The following is a 16965-nucleotide window of genomic DNA, read 5'->3' as shown; positions in this document are numbered from 1 at the left end:
TTTTCAAAATAAACGCCTGTTGTTAAGCACAGACAACAAAGGGGTACTTTTTGCGATAAACTGCTTAACTTCAAGATCCCCCCCGGTTAGAAGATTAATCAGATATTTAGTGCTGGTTCACACTAATACGACTTGTCAGGTGACTTGGTCAGCCTGGCAAGTTGTGCACCGTCGCGGTCATTGAGTAGTACAGGACCGGTTCTAATAGGAGCGACACAAGTCGCTCCGACTTAGAAAAAAGGTCCTGTACTACTGCGGGGTGACCTGGAGGCGACTTGCATTGACATTCATTTTATAAAGTCCGTGCAAGTCGCGCCGAAGTCGCGTTGCACGCGACTTCACAGGTCGCCCCCTAAGTCGGAGCAACCTAGTGTGAAACGGCACTTAGTGTCTAAATGTTTGTTATATAACATTTGGGTTAAAGCCAAATACATACCAGGTAAATTAAACATTGTTGCTGATGCTCTTTCACGTTTTCAGATGACCAAGTTTTTCGAGCTGGTACCGGAAGCGAACAGAGTGGGTATGGATTGTCCCGAGCATCTATAGGACTTAGTTTGATTCAGCAATATATCCAAAATTCATTGGCTAAATCTACATGGAAAAGTTATAGAGCTGCGTGGTTATTGTGGTTGTCATTTCTAAATGAGACCAAAAATAAAAGGACGGCATTGTCTGAGAGATTAGTGCTGGTCTTTATTAACTACTTATTGAAAGAAAACTATTCATGGTCTCATTTGAATAAAATATTATATGTGATATCATATTTTCTAAAATTACAAGGTTTAGAGTCACTGTTTACGTTATTTTCAGTTCAACAAGTTTTAAAAAGTTATAAAAAGAAAAAATTTATTTTAGATAAGAGAGGTCCATTCTCAATAAAAACCTTGGAAGGAATCTGTGAAAGCACCCGGAGCGTATGTTTTTCTGAATTTGAGGCCAGCTTGTTTCAAGCGGCTTTCTCACTATTTCTCACGTCAAAAAAAAAAAACAGGGGGAATTTTATTAGAGGATATAATTTCAGAAGGAGAAGGAATAAAAATATTTTACGCAAATCTAAAACAGACCAGATAGGTCAGGGAACGTGGATATCACTGCGCCAATGCCCCACTAGGACAATCTGCCCAGTAAGGTTGTTGAGCAATTATATGCATTTAAGACCAAAAGGAAACAGCCAGCTATTCATTCATAGCAACAAGGCACCCCTCACAAAGTTTAAATTTAATAGAGTATTAAAAAAATGTCTAGCTAGCTTAGGGTTGAAAGACTCTGGTATCTCATGTCACTCCTTTAGAATCGGGGCAGCGACGGCAGCAGCCCAATCAGGGTTGGGTACTGAAAGAATAAAGAAAGTTGGTAGATGGAAATTGGACGTTTATTTAAGATATATTAGACCTAATGCTGTATCTTTTGCTCCTAGGTAAGAAACTATTTATTTGGATCATCAGTCACTCTTTTATCTTTTGGGCGCATAAAAGTGCAGAGAAAAGGAATTATGGTGTTAACCTGGATTTGGACCCAAGCCTATGTGAAATTTTTTGGTTTGGAGGGATGATCTGGGATGAATTAACAGCTGAACTGGGTAGATTATGCTATGGATGGCCATTGCCAGACATTTTAATTCAGCTTGGAGGAAATGACATTGGGAGAGAAAAAACTGTTAATTTGTTATTTAAAATGCGTTTTGTTATCCGAAAAGCAAAGGGTCTATCTCCCAGCACGGTTGTGATTTTCTCAGAGATCATCCCTCGGCTCATATGGTTACAAGATAGAGTAGGTAAAGTATTTGATAAGATGAGGAAAATAATAAATCATAGATTAGAAAAATCTTTGAGCTTAGGTTACGGTTTATCATATAGACATATAGATTTGGAGGGAGGAATTCCAGGATTATATCGGAGGGATGGAATCCATCTATCCGAGATAGGATTGGATATATTAAATTTAGGTTTCCAGACAGCAATTGAATTGGCCGCGGGCTGGGTGGTGTAGTCAGGAGGTCAAGGTCCTCCTGACTTGTTGGACAGTTAAGCATGGTTAAAGATAACCCGAGCTTCAAAGCTGGGTTGCATGTTATGAGTTTATTATTTATTGTCCTGAAAAATTGAAGAGATAAATGGTTGTATGGTATTAACAAGTTAATAATTTTAAAACCAATAAATAAAGGCCGTGGACAAAAATGTATCCAAAACAAGCTGTCTGAGTTGTCAATTTATAATAGAAGTTAAGAAATTGCAGCTTGCGGTCCCATTCCCCTGTTAGACAGTTGTCACTCAAACAGTCAAAAGTCCTAATTTGAAGATTTACCCTCTTTCCATTTAATTTACTTTCCATTCCAACACACTGACAGTGGTAACCAGGACAAATAGAATGTGAATGTAACCATTGGGGACATAACAGTGGTAAAATCTTGTCAAGTGTTCTGACCTTTCTCTAATCTTTGGCTATATATACACTTTAAGGAAGAAATGCTCAATCATTCTCAAACACCCAACACTGCACATGGTCAATTCCTCTTCTGAGAAAGACAGGCTTAGGGTGTCAGGTGAGGCCTGTTATACCGTTTGAAATCCTTACTGTCATCAGTCATCATCATGCAACTTCAACAGGATTGGAAAACATTCACCTAATGTCTATGGGCAAGTCGGAAGGAGATATATGAAAGAGTATGATTCCTATTGCAAATGTTTGAAATGTTTGAAGCATCAACTGCCAAACTTTAGGACTATTTTTGACCATAAAATCAATTTGTGGTAACTGATAAACAAAAATATTCTAGATAACATTTTTTTTAAATTTGAAAACACATTTTGCCTCACTAAAATTACAGATTTTGTATAAATCTAAAACACAGTCTTGTAAAACTGAGAGCCAGTCAGTAGAATTGAAACCTAAGGCAGCTCTGCAAGTGATATCTCTTCCAGTAGCAAGAATAAACCATGACCTATGGGCCAGCATGTCATTTATGGAATGCGGAATACAGAATTACAGTAGTTTGCAGGTCAAAGTTTAAGCAAACCATCACTGTGAATTGGGGAAATGCTTCCAACAATAAATTGTCACTGAGAAGAACTTTTGTCACATTTATGTCTCTCCAGTTTTATTACTCTAAGGGTCCAGCGTTAGGAATTTCAGTTTTGCTGCTTTGTCTGACCACACTTAAAGCACAACTAAACCCTCCTATTCTTTACAGCAATGGCAGCTGTTATCTTAGCCGCTGTTTGATCTTTAGTTGCCATGGTACTGCACGTGATCAGTTATAACACCAGCCATTTGAAGGCTTGATAGTTCGATTGAGATTAAAAGCAACTGTTACAGTTATTATTCACATCATGCTTTGAATGTAACTGTTTTGGGAAACAGTTAAACAGGTGTGGGTGTGCGCCATTGCTCTGTCCTTCTCTCCCCATTACTGTTGGTCTTCCGACTTGGCTGTGGCTCACATGCGCAGTGGTGACTGTGCAGGCGAGTCCGGGCGCAGGCGCACTTGGCTGACTACACCGGAGTCTCGGCAAGAAGATCCTGGGATTTCACCATCAGGCAAAATAGGAGCAGTGATCGAGCTCCGTGTAAACCTTGAAGGGGCCATCAAGGAGATGAGCTAATGTACATGCCCTGAACCATTCACGATTATGTGAGTGCATCTGTCTTCTAATAAAACAGTATTACGCAAGGTCGGCTGTGCGCTTGTGTCTCCTTTGCCTTTTTGTATTGTTAAAGCAAAACAAACTTAGCTTCTGTTTGATTTGCAACTGCCATGATGTTACACATGTGATCAGTTATAACACCAGCCATTTGATGGTTTGACAGCTTGATTGAGAGCTCAAGCAAACATGACAGTTAGTATTCCCGGCATGCCGGGAATGTAACTGTTTTTTGAAACCATTAAATTTTTTGGTTTTATTTCTAAATTAAATCAAGGAGTTGAGTTCTGCTTTAAACTGTTGTCGTTCTTCCCCCGTTTGTTTGTTTATTTACCCCTTCTGTATAATTAGAAGGCAATTAATTACTTTGTTTTTGTTTTTTAATTTCCAATAATATGCTTTTTAATAACATAGTGGGTGCTGTAAACTCCAAGCCAACCTATGATTTGCTCAAGGTGGGAAAAACAACAGGTTTTCTTTAATGCCTGCCTACCCAGTGTACTCATTTTGCCTTTACTATGCCACCACTCCATGCAGCCACTGGAGGAAAAGAAAATACCCTGTTCTGTCAGATATAAATGAGCTTGTGAATCACTCCCTATGACAGTGCTACTCCAATTACAGTGCTGTTCCATGGGGAATGACCATAGTTCAGTGTAGACTATGACTAGTAACTTACAGCTTACATAAAGAAGCTTCTCCTACTCCCAGTTGCTGATTAGAGTAGTGGTGGAGCAACGAACAGCAATAAAAACTTGACAGAAGTGTTTACACTTACCAAGTCTGTCTAAAACATCAAAAAAAGTTTCAGTTAGAGTTGAATTTTACAGCCGGTTGACACCACAATGCGGTGCTGGAAAGGTGTGTTTCCTGCACCGCATTCAAAATGCACTGCATTGCGATCTGCTGCGGGTGCCAATACCTTGTTAAGAGCACTCCTAAATGCAGATCACATCTGGTTTGCAGGTACCCGATCGAATGGTACCACAGTACCATGCAGCTTGGTGCAGCACATTTTTCAAAAATAGTGCATGTGCAATTTGCAGCCCATTCAAATGAATGGGCTGCCAAACGCACTGCAGGGGAATGCACAGGAATCACACAGGAATGCAGGCCGACCGATCCAGCTCCTAAAAACATGAATAACAACATTAAGGGCTTTAGTAGCCGGCATGATGTCATCAAATAAAATGCAACAACACAGACACACCGACAGGCAGCAACACAAATATAAAGCCAGTTGTGACGTATAAGAATATTAACTGGTTTTACAGGTGGAAAAAAAATGTAGGCTCAGTGCTTGAACTGAAAAAAAAGTCTGATAAAAATAATTTTAAAAACATTTTTTTAGTAAAATTACCTTTGTTTGTAAATCAATTGTGTAAAAGGTAATTTAATGAACAGTGAAAATCCCTCTTTTAGCCAAACTGTTTTCCTTAGTAGGTTATATGCATTTCAGTGTCAACAAGACAAGCACAAAGTAATTTAGCTGGCCAACCAAACTGATCTATAACTAGCCTACAAGTATCTATCTACACAAACAGATTAGCAATTGGTTATGTTCTCACTCTCAACCAGCATGCTGCACATACCTGGTTGACATCATACAAAATACAGTACCTTGCATACCTGCAGGACCAAAATCTTGCCTGGTGAGAAAAACAGCATGATCATGGTGCTCAGCATGATCTGGATCTGAACGTTGCTGGGAATGGGCCCAACGACAAACTTGTTCAAGGCTCCTCGATGGGTTTCCACGTTCTATAAGACTGATGGACTGCAGAGAAAGTACAACAATCAGATCACATTAGATAAATTACCTCCTTTACTACAAAATATCCAAACTTTTAATATTTTAAAATAAGGAAGCAAATTTATTCAGTTACAGCAAGCATTGAAAAACGCATAATTAAAGGGTGGGTAACTTGAAGTGAATCCTAATTCAGAGAAGCACCAAAAATGCCATATGTTTCTAGAACCTCTAGTTAAATAGGGTTTGGAGTTTTAGGGCAGCCACAACAAAGTCCTTGAGAAAAAACAGCCCCCCCCCATAGCCCTCTGACCTACTCTAAGCTACTTTTCCCTCTTCAACTTCGTCCCAAACACACTCTCTCACACACAAACAGACACACAAACACCCATGTGCTTACTTACCTGTTTCTGATGGTGGTGAACACCTCTGGTGTTTACAACCGTCTGCACAACATTCATTGCAGCCTGCACCGTAACTTCCATAAACTTTAATGAAACGGAACAGAGGGGTTGATTTAATAAAGGCAAATACACTGTGCACTTTGCAAAGTGCAGTTGCACTCTGCAAGTTCAGTTGCTCCAGATCTTAGTATGTGAGGTAAAACTTCACTTTTCAAAGAACAGCCAATCACATGCAAGGAAAATAAAAAAACAGCATTTCTGCTGGCACATGATTGGATGATGGAGGTCAGCAGAGCTTCTTCTCATTTACTAAGCTCTGGAGCAATTGCACATGCAGAGTGCAACTTCACTTTACAAAGTGCACAGTGCATTTGCCTTTAGTAAATCAACCCCAGTATCTCTAGTATGGTCCCATTCAACTTAGAATTATAGAAAGTCACTGCTAGCAAACATTTTGTGCAGAAGGCTATAAAAAACAGAGGAGACTGCCCTCGAGAAAAGGTAAGTAAGTACCTGGGTTTGGGGGTGGTCTAACTTGAATTGGGTTATGGGACTAGGGAGTGGGGGTTTTTTTTGGTAATAAATATAGATTGCTGGACTGCATTGGATTGCATTGATCAATACAGGCCTAATACACTAACGAACTGAAATCGAATGGTAATGCAATAGGACCAGTTCACACCAATTCGTATCATTGGTGTCACTGGGTGAAAGTTATGTTTAAATACAAGTGCAAGGTGCCACAAAGAATGTTAAGGAAAGCAAAATAACATATTTGGGTTCTTGGTGTGAATAACAAACCCGCTTATCAATGCAACACATTACAAAAATAAACATCTATGCAACACAAAGGGGTTGACTTACTAAAGGCAAAGAATCTGTGCACTTTGCAAAGTGCAGTGGCACTCTGCAAGCGCAGTTGCTCCAGAGATAAGTAAATGAGGTAAAGCCTTACTTTGCAAAGAATACCCAATCATGTACAAGGAAAATAAAAAAAAAACATTTTGCTTTCACATTATTGGATGATGGAAGTCAACAGAGCTTCTGCTCATTTGCTAAGCTCTGGCGCAACTGCCCTTTGCAAAGTGTGCCGTCTATTTGCCTTTAGTAAATCAACCCCAATGCATTAAAAAATGCATATCAGTGCATGCTAAATAAAATAGAAGTGGTTTGAATCCAGCCTTAAATATTCTAATAAGCAGACTGCCAAATAATATTGCTAACAACAACAAAAATAAATTGTAATTGTGTACTTGATTCCCAAGAGGGATGAATTTGGATAGCCATCAGGTGACAAATATTTGACTTAAAACTTAGTATCAACTTCTGCTAAGTCTGTCAGTGTCACAATTTAAAACAAAGTTCACTATGAGTGCGGCCATTTTGAAACATTGCCTTTAGCCTTCATTTAGCCCTTTGCTAAAGAATATACATTTCAACATTGTTTAATCAGCTCTATGAAACTGGCCTTGCTACACAGTAGACTGGTTTGATCTAATATAATAAAAACGTAAAATACTATAACATTGCATTATATGACACACTAAAGAAACTGCCAAGAAAGTGGAAACCTTATGTTAAAAATAGGGGGAAAGCACTGCAATCTTAAAATGTCAAATAGCCAGGGCTTTTTTTCAGCTGGAACTTGGTGGAACTCAGTTCCACCATCTTTGGCTCAGGCCCTCTGCTCCCTGCTCATCACTTTCTGTTGTAAGGTCTGGCTTCCTGTGTTTTCCAAGTGCAGGATGGGGACAAAGGAGATGTTGGTGCCTGGGGTGCAGTGCAAATTCTGACTCCCCCACTGGATGATCTCCCTGCAAGTGAGAGAGGAGAAACCGTCTACAGTGTGAGGGGAGGTACTAGAGAAGAAGAGGTGTAAAAGTGAGATGTGGATGGGGATGCAGAGGTAAGCAGCTGTGGAAGAAGGCTGAACTCTGCACTCTGTGTGTAGCACACTCCCTGAACTCTGCACTGTATACGTAGCACACTCCCAAACTCTGCATATAGCACACTCCTGAACTCTGTACTCTGAGTGTAGCACACTCCCTGAACTCTGCACTGTATACATAGCACACTCCCGAACTCTGCACATAGCACACCCCTGAACTTTGCACTCTGTGTGTAGCGCACCCCCTGAACTCTGCACTGTATACGTAGCACACTCCCAAACTCTGCACATAGTACACCCCTGAACTCTGTACTCTGTGTGTACCGCACCCCTAGAACTCTGCACTGTATACGTAGCACACTCACAAACTCTGCACATAGTACACCCCTGAACTCTGTAATCTGTGTGTAGCGCACCCCCTGAACTCTGCACTGTATACGTAGCACACTCCTGAACTCTGCACATAGCACACCCCTGAACTCTGCATTCTGTGTGTAGCGCACCTCTAAACTCTGCACTGTTTACCTAGCACACTCCCGAAGTCTGCATATAGCACACCCCTGAACTCGGCACTCTGTGTGTAGCACACCCCTGAACTCTGCACTGTATACGTAGCACACTCCCGAACTCTGCACATAGCACACTCCTGAACTCTATACTCTGTGTGTAGCACACCTCTGAACTCTGCACTCTGTGTGTAACCCCACTGAACTCTGCTCTCTGTACATAATGAATTCCTGGTATTTGATGCCCCTTTAGGACCCTCCTACTGTTAGTGAAATTTTGACCAGTTTGGGGAGGGGGTTTTGGTGGGGTCGTGGTTGAGTTCCAGCACCTTTTTTCTGAGAAAAAAGCCCTGCATATATCATTAATATATGTAAGCAATGCAGCTAAGAGGTTGGAGTAACCAAAATACATTTTTAAACAGGAAGTCATGTTATCTTTAAGAAAGCTTTTCAAATATACAAAATAAAAAACACATCACTCAAAGCCAGGTTTAATGGCATATAATCATTGTGTGTTGTGTAAAGTTGCTATCTCCAAAAGTACAGAAGTAAATGTAAAGAACAACTAAAAGGTTTTATGGTCTACATCACATAAATGAAGCAGACTTCACCAGAGGGAGACAAGATCAGACTGGTACTTAGCAACACAGCACTAGAGGACTAAATGTTTAAACAGAATAACCACTTCAAAATATTTTCACACTGACATGCTACTGCTTTGATCTAGATCCCTTTGAGAGTTAAGTGAGAAAATTGGAGAACAAATTGCATTTATTATGAAATTTGTAACTGTCTGAAAATAGAATAATGAATAAAAAAGAAAAAAAAGGGCTGTGTAACTGGTCAGATGTAGCTATTGCAAAGCAAGATTCCACCATAACAAGCATCAGACAGTTCATGAGAAGGCAGATCTATGCTGGCTGTTTGGTGGCCCATATATGTTTAGTTTCCAATGGCCTCAAGTTTTATTAGACATCCCATTATGTTTTTAAAAAATTAGTCCCCATAGTTTCTTTTTCACTTTGAAATGGTTGAAGTAAAAACAAAGCATTACGGTTGATTAAACCATTAATTCAATTTTTAATCTAAACAAATTTTTGATATATATTTTAACAGGATAATACATCAGCATTGTATTTTCACAGCACATTATTATTTTTCAACATTCGTTCTCTGAATTTCTTACCTGTCTGTACCCTACCATAATCATACGGACCAATACTATGTTGATGTGAACCCCCAAAGATTCATCATGGTAAATTTCATCTACCTGTAACAAAAATGTATGAATTTCTTTTAATTGAAAATGGCAAAATTATGACATTTGCTGAAATAATCAAACACAAAATATAATTACTTTTTTGTATTCCACATTCCTATTACCAAGCAGACTGATTTGGAAGCAAGCCTTTCTGGAAATATATACAAATATGGGTCGCCATTCCAGTCCCAAAGGCAGTGTGGTTGCGGTTGCTTTAAATATTCAACAGGTGGCTAATTCACTTACAGGCCTGCCATAGGAAACATGACATTGCCTAAGGTTCTTTCTGAAGGGGATATTTTTCCATAACATATATACCTATATCAGTGCCATCTTAAGAGCATTAAAGGGCCCCAGGCAATGCAGTGCACTGGGGCCCTGCCTACACAATCACCCACAAGAATAAAAATGCAAATTATCGATAAGGCTGTATTTATTGGTACAGCAGTGCCAGGGTAATGACAGCTTTCAAGTTTGGAGGCTGGGTCCGGGGAACAAACACACAGACAGTAGTCAGACTTGACTGTCCTGTGTGTGCCTGTTTCTGTGGAGGAGGACAGGCATTCCTGCAGTTATGGGCTACCCCTCCATGACCCAAGTGGCCTGACAGCAGCGCAGGGCCGACAGGTGCTTGCCATCTGCTAAGTTCGGTGGCGGGATGCACATGGGAATTGGGACTAATGCTTGGCTGGGGCTGGGTTGCTGGGCAGGTGGCGCCCTCGGGCAAGTGGGACCCCCGAGCAACTGCCTAGCATGCCCATTCGGTAAGATGGCCCTGACCCATATATGTGCAAATGCAAATTTTTAAAGTATGCAAATTGTATTAAAAGTAAATTACCTATGATAAATAACTCATAAATGGTACATAAATTTAATGTTGAAGTGTACCTTTAGAGATTCTAACCTTTGTGCATTGACATCAAAATACAACAAAATGCATCTCTAGTTTCCTACATGTTTTAGCTTTTTGCCACAATAAACCAAGAGCACAAAATCTTGACGCACTCTGCTACGTAAATACCGCATTTATCTAGGAACTACTTCCCTTGCTTCCCATTTGCCTATTATTGCAGTAGGCAGCCTCACTGACCAATAAAGAGACAGCAGAAAGACCTGTCAAAATGCTAACTTCCTACTGAAATTAGTACTTTTATAAAGGGAACACCCAAGTTTCCAGATTTCCAGGGTGCTCCTCTAAAAAGCAGATAAAGCAGAAGTATGAACCTTTATCACCCCCTGTTTACCAGCAATTTGACCACCAGATTGTGCACAAAGGACCACGACAGGACATAAACAACCATACAACAGTAACCCCCAAAAGTTTACATTACTCAATGAGTACTGTAACAACAATTTATTACATTTACCAAATCAAATGAATCTGAAAATGATACTGCTTAAAAAAAGCTCAAAAGCAGATATACACTATGATACAAATCTGCTCACAGCTACAGCCCATGGGATATAATGATTATAATCCATCATATTGCATGGGCTAGTTACAATCCATTATATCATTGAGGCCACGTTTTGGCCTTAACCCAACCATACCGCTGCTTTCAAACAAAAACAAAGCACACATTTATAAAGCACAGCAATGTGCTTTACAAATGTGCTTAGTGCTCTGCCAGCTTCGGGAAGACATCAGAGTAGTAATAAAATAAATGCTGTATTAAACAATACTGCAAAGTATAATGGATAGTGGATAGCGAAATACAATATAAAACTGCCCTACTAAATATTAAAGGAAACCTGTTCTTATGAACATGTGGGCCACCATTGCTGACTTCCCTTCTAAAATGCAAGCTGCCTAGCTTCCATACTCATCTAATGGTTATTTGTTTGCATCACTGACCCAGAATAAGTATGCAGAATGGGGGCCCTGACCTTAATCTGACTTTTCTTACTGTATATGCTCATTCTAGGTTAGTGATTTCAAAAATGGAAGCCAGAAACAGCTAGGGCACTTGCATTTTAGAAGAAAGTCAGCAATTACAGCTTACATGTTTCACTCACTAAATGCATATTTTAAATAATTTTTTTGGTTGAATGTAAGCATAGCATATGGTCTGAAAATGACATTAGAAAAGTTAATACTGTCAAAAAATGCATATATGTGAATATACAAACACCCACACACACATACTGTATGTATTTCTTTTGATAGCTAAAAAAAAAAAATATGTGGTTTTTCCTTTTGCTGCTAAAGTATTGAGAAGCAGCCTATATAAGCTGTTAGCTGTGCATTAGCCAGTAGCATTTTAGAGCAGTTTTATTCTGTCTCTCTAGGCACAGTGTTAGGAATCCAAAGCTGTATGTGAAGAAGAGAGAAAAGCTAGCAATATGGTATCCCCCTTCCTTTCCGGATTAGGGTATCACATAACCCAGTGACTTTGCCTTTTCATTCCAAGAACATAGTTCTAATTGTGCTCTAGGTGGATGAGGGATGAAGCTGCCTTGAAAGATGTTAACGCCAAATAAAGAAACATATATCAGAGAGGAGACTGTTTGAAGAGTCTCCATAGATACATAAATATACAAGCCTGCAGTCCTTTCCCTTTTCTAACACTTGGTTTAACAGACTTTTGCAAGCTTTCCCGAGGCCTGCATGGAAACTGAACAGAAACCTAGTCCATAAGTATTTCACTTAAAGAGGAGTCAAAAATACTTTTTAAATCACCCTACGATTAAACAGAGTAGAGGGCTAAGAAGAAAAATAGTTAAAATAAATAGGTTTAAAAAATAGGTTGAAAAATCATTCAGGGGTCAAGTTATTTACAGGTTGTTTTTGCAGTTTAAGTAAGAAAAATTAGAAGTAAAACTCTCGTTCCTGCCATGTGCATATATCTTTAGGATCACATTTATCAAAGATTCACAATATTGACCTGGGGAAAGGTTTGTCCACCCTTCAATTGAAGTGAAAATCCAGCCTGTGTTCTAATATTGAAGATACCTGGTACAAATTACTATTTTGATTGTAATTCCAGCATGGGACCACACATCTTCACTACAGTACATCATTTTCAAGCAGTTTCAAAGTCTTCTATTGTAGAAAGGATCTCATCAATATTTGTCCTCACTAATAGACACTTTTTCCTACCTTAGCCTGGGCATAGAAATATTAGAATATTTGTTCTTAATTAGAACAGATGTAAAACATCTTTTAAACACAAACATGTTTCGCAAACTAAAAATGACATTAACATGATCCCTTTTGGTCTGCTCATTTACACTTTTATATACGTAGTTACTCTAGGCCATGGGTGTCAAACTAATTTCCATCACAGGCCACATCAGCAATATTGTGCCCTCAAAGGGCCAGTTGTATTTGGGGTGCATTAAAGTGTTACTAAACCCACAACAGTAAAATCTGTCTATAAATGTAGAATAGCATGCTTGTTATACTCACTGTGTAACCTAAGTCATTAATCCTCTGCATTGTGTAAAATGGCTGTGTGATCCTGTATGCACAGATCATCCTCCTCCTGCACATTCACTCTGGGCAAGTTCAGATAAGCACATTAAGTGTGGTTTAGCTGCACATGCTCAGTTTGGTCTCTATTGCTGGAGAGAAAGCTTCCTGGTTTTAGCTGAGCTATGCGGATCACATGGTCTTAACAACACACATTTGGGCGTGTATAAAGATTATAAATGACAACCCAGTTCCTCCCTCCTCCTCCATGCCCAGTAACTAAAAAAGAACACATCGAGTGGGATGTCACATCTTGATTGATGGATGATCCGCCTCCCATAAAAGCATGAGGATACAGGCTATACAGGATTTCAAGAGGCAGTGAAATCTCCTCGTACATGAACACTCTGGACTCTGGATATATATATATATATATATATATATATATATATAGACTTTCTACTGCAAAGTTACTTACGCAGTTTCCAAGATAGTAAACAAAGTCAAGGTTCTTAAAACAAGAAAAAAAAAAGCCTGATTTCTAAAACATCAGTTTTATTAATGACACGTATTGATTTGCTGCAGAAGAAGTAAATATACTAAAACTTTTTCTAGAGTAAGCTTGTATATTCACCTTAATGTAAAATTTTGCAGCTTGCAGTAGATGTGGTGGCTGCATTAGTTTTCTTTTTTTTCCTCTGTTTTCATCTGGTGATCTGGCCATTAACATACCTCCTGTATTAAAGTGCCCCCACTCTGAATGAAAGAGCAAGGGGCGCCTTTGGACAGCTGCATTGTCAGTCAAGGGGGAGGAGAGTGTTAGATATACTAGTGGATTTAGATACACTACCAAATTTAAGCTAAATCCCAGCTCATGCTGCAGTTACAGAAGCAGTTACAGCAACAGTTTTTTTTTCTTTTGGGACAAAGGTTTTACATTAATAAATAAAAGCTAATCCTTTTAAGCACACCTGTCAGTGGTAAATGGTTTATCTTAACACTCTAAAATCTACTTTGCAAGAGAACTGGTTCTATTGAAAAACAACAGACTTACTAGACAGATTACCATGTAAAAAAAGAAAAGAAAGCCTAAAAAAAGGCATCACTTTTAAGAATTGGTGCACTGAAATATAAAAATTGTTTGCTTTTGGGTTTAAAACCACTGTAACATCTGAGTGGTTGCTAAGATTAACACAACAATATCCCCTTGCACTATGTGATGCACAAGGCACCTGGAGTTTGTGAGAAGTTTAACTCAATGGACACAATTTTTTTTTTAGATAGCCTGTCGTTTTGCCCATTCAAAGTAACAGAATCTCTTGAATGCCCAACTCACTTAAAACCAACTTCCCTGCACCACTCCTTTGCTTTGCAGTCCTAAACCTGTATTAGCCACATGTTGGGTGATTTTGGAGCTTACACAGGGTATATGATGGCTATTGTGCGTTGACAGTGACAGTGTTTGTACATAAGACAGATCACTGATTCATGGGAGGAGGCAACATGCTGCCTATTCCTAAATCACTATGTAACTATTTCAGTTTTCTGTTGTGTAATGAATTATGATTGGCTATTATTGCCAATTACACTTTTGAATGCTGCATTTCAAATAAATAAGCCAGTGAGTGATAAATTATGACAACCCCCAGTTAAAGTGGCACTAAACCCTCCTACCCTTTACAACCAACGAAGCTGCCAGCTTAGCCTTTGTTTTACCTACAGCTGCCATTGCCATACAGTTGTGATCAATTAAGACACCAGCATTTTGATGCCTTGACAGTTTAATTGAGAGCACATGCATCTATGACAATTATCATTCAAGGCATGCCTTGAATCTATCTGTTTTTAGAAGTAGTTAAATCAAGGGGTTTAGTTCTACTTTAATTGCTTCTTCTTTAATAAAACTACACATTTTCCTGGCCCATGTTTGCTCTATCAGAATTCTCATATAAATTCCTTTCCCGATGGTATAGAACTTCCACACAGCTGGCGCAGATGTTTCCTAATGCTGACCCACGGTGCTGGAGGGGCTGTGGCAAGGAGGGTACATTCCTTCACATCTGGTGGGAATGCCTGCTCTTTAGACCTTCCTGGGATGCAGTTTGCCCCTGGATTCAGAAATTGGCTATTCCCCCCCCCGGCCGCACCCCACTCCAGTACCTCTTTCACAATGTCCTCCATTAAGAGGTATAAACGCAGTGTCACCCCATTCTTGCTAAATGCTGCCAAGTGCCTGATCCTGAGGCATTGGAAACAGACTACTTGTCCCACTTTGGCTGAGTGCAAACGAGAGGTGAATTGGGTCATGGATGCGGAACGGAGGGTGCTGACTCTTAGGGGCCAGCAATCCTTATTCATGGATATTTGGACGGGCTAGATTTTCTATTCAGAAGAGCTTCCGGACAACTAAAGTGGTTATATGGGGATGCTTAGGCTAGGTCCCCGGGATTTGAATGGCATTTTCTTGTTCCCCATGACTTCCCCGGTTATAGCCCCTCTTTCACGACTGTGTTATTCTCAGGCAGATTACTTTCTTCTTGCCCTTTTTTTCTATATCTATACTCTCACAGCTCCCTTGGGAGTGACCTTTCCTCTTTCTTGATCTTTTGTTCTATCTGTTTTGTTACACATATTTGTATACCAGTGCAGCGGCAGCGCCGCACCGTAATTTTTCATACAGGATGTCATGGAGCTACCGGACCACCCCGGGGGATCTTCCCTGGGGGCTAGGCCCGGACAGCGGAGCAGGAGTTGAATGAGGTTTCCCTCCGGTTGGCCGATAGGCATACTCTACATTTTGAGAAAACCTGCTTTCTTTATACGTGATCACTGATTGTTATATGATCTACCATTGTTGCTCACCGTTACATTTGTTATATCCTTTTATGTGTTGTATTATTCTGTATTCCTTCTTTTTGAAAATGAAAATAAAGATTATTAAAAAAAAAAAAAACTACACATTTCCCTCAATTGTATTTTATTTCTAAATGTATTTGCTGATAAAACATTTTATATTCTTTAATGTCAATTGTTTATTTACGTACAAGACATACATCTACCAGTTTTGACAACCAAAATACAGAGAACGGGAAGGGGGAACTAGTGCTGACTGCAGAAGTGTGTGTGGCCATAAATTTAGTGCTTGCTATTATTTTAACAGAGATCATGAGTAACTGAGCTAAAGGTTTTATGTCAACAGTCACAATGCAGGATTGCAGTAGCTGGGGGAAAAAGCATAGTATATGTGTTATTTTAACAGACCCACCACTGTTCATTTTTGTCCAGGTTCTTATTTGCCTTAAACTTTCCCTGCAAGGACCTCTAGCCTCTGAGAAACTGAAATGAAACAACCTTTGTGTCTTGATGAGAAAAACACCTGCAGGTTACGGTTTCCCAGAGGGGATATCAGCTATAAGAAATAATAAAACAGCCGTATTCCTGCTCAGAGCACAACAATGATGGGTTAATGCTTTCAATGGTAGCAGGGTCTCCACTAGAAGGTATGACACAGTTCACACAAGTGAATTAAGCCTAGGAACTCCTACAGAGGAGTCATGCTGCAAGAAAGTGACTGGCGCTGGTTCAAGTGCAGACGGAGCCAGCTGTTATGGAACTTGACACTGTTTTGACCTGAAACGCCTTCAGGAATCTTTCTTACCACGTACAATTAGGTAACCATAACAAAAATATAATGAAGTGATCATGAACAAGATAATGCATACATAAATATCTTGCAAATCATAAAAGAGATCCATAGATCTGGCAAGGTACACAAAGTCGCCAACTAATGCGCCTGTATCCAGCTTTTCGTTAAAGTGTCTCAGGATATTTGTTAATTATGTAAACCTTATTTCTTTCGAGATCAATGGATAATTTGGAAAAATCATTCCAACAAACTGAATATATCGTTGTAGTTAATAACATTCAACTGGACTTGTTTTGTAATCCTGACCATGTTTCTTAGCTGTTTCAACATAACAAAACAAGTCAAATTAAATGTGGCAAATTATTTCTAAATATACCATGGCCTGGATAAATGAGAAACTCCACAGGCATCAAACGGTATAATATTTTATTTAATCTAAATATTATTTTATAGA

The 16965-nt window shown here is 39.3% G+C and overlaps 1 protein-coding gene across 2 annotated transcripts in view; it reads right to left on the bottom strand.

Annotated features, from left to right (window-relative positions):
- Positions 1–16965, bottom strand: part of ADAMTS14 (ADAM metallopeptidase with thrombospondin type 1 motif 14) — a 250961-nt gene that overhangs the window by 115867 nt on the left and 118129 nt on the right. The window contains exons 5-6 of one of the 2 annotated variants that reach the window (XM_082269283.1): positions 9379–9462; positions 5265–5421 (exon numbers count right to left, since the gene is read on the bottom strand). In XM_082269283.1, coding sequence (XP_082125409.1) covers positions 5265–5421; positions 9379–9462 — 241 coding nt within the window. The remainder of the gene's footprint in view (positions 1–5264; positions 5422–9378; positions 9463–16965) is intronic. The other variant, XM_082269284.1, reaches the window with a different exon arrangement.

The sequence above is a fragment of the Pelophylax lessonae genome (assembly GCF_965119305.1).
Source record: "Pelophylax lessonae genome assembly, chromosome: 9".
Taxonomy (NCBI): domain Eukaryota; kingdom Metazoa; phylum Chordata; class Amphibia; order Anura; family Ranidae; genus Pelophylax; species Pelophylax lessonae.
Note: the sequence above shows the minus strand (reverse complement) of the source record. Positions and strands in the feature narration are given on the sequence as shown.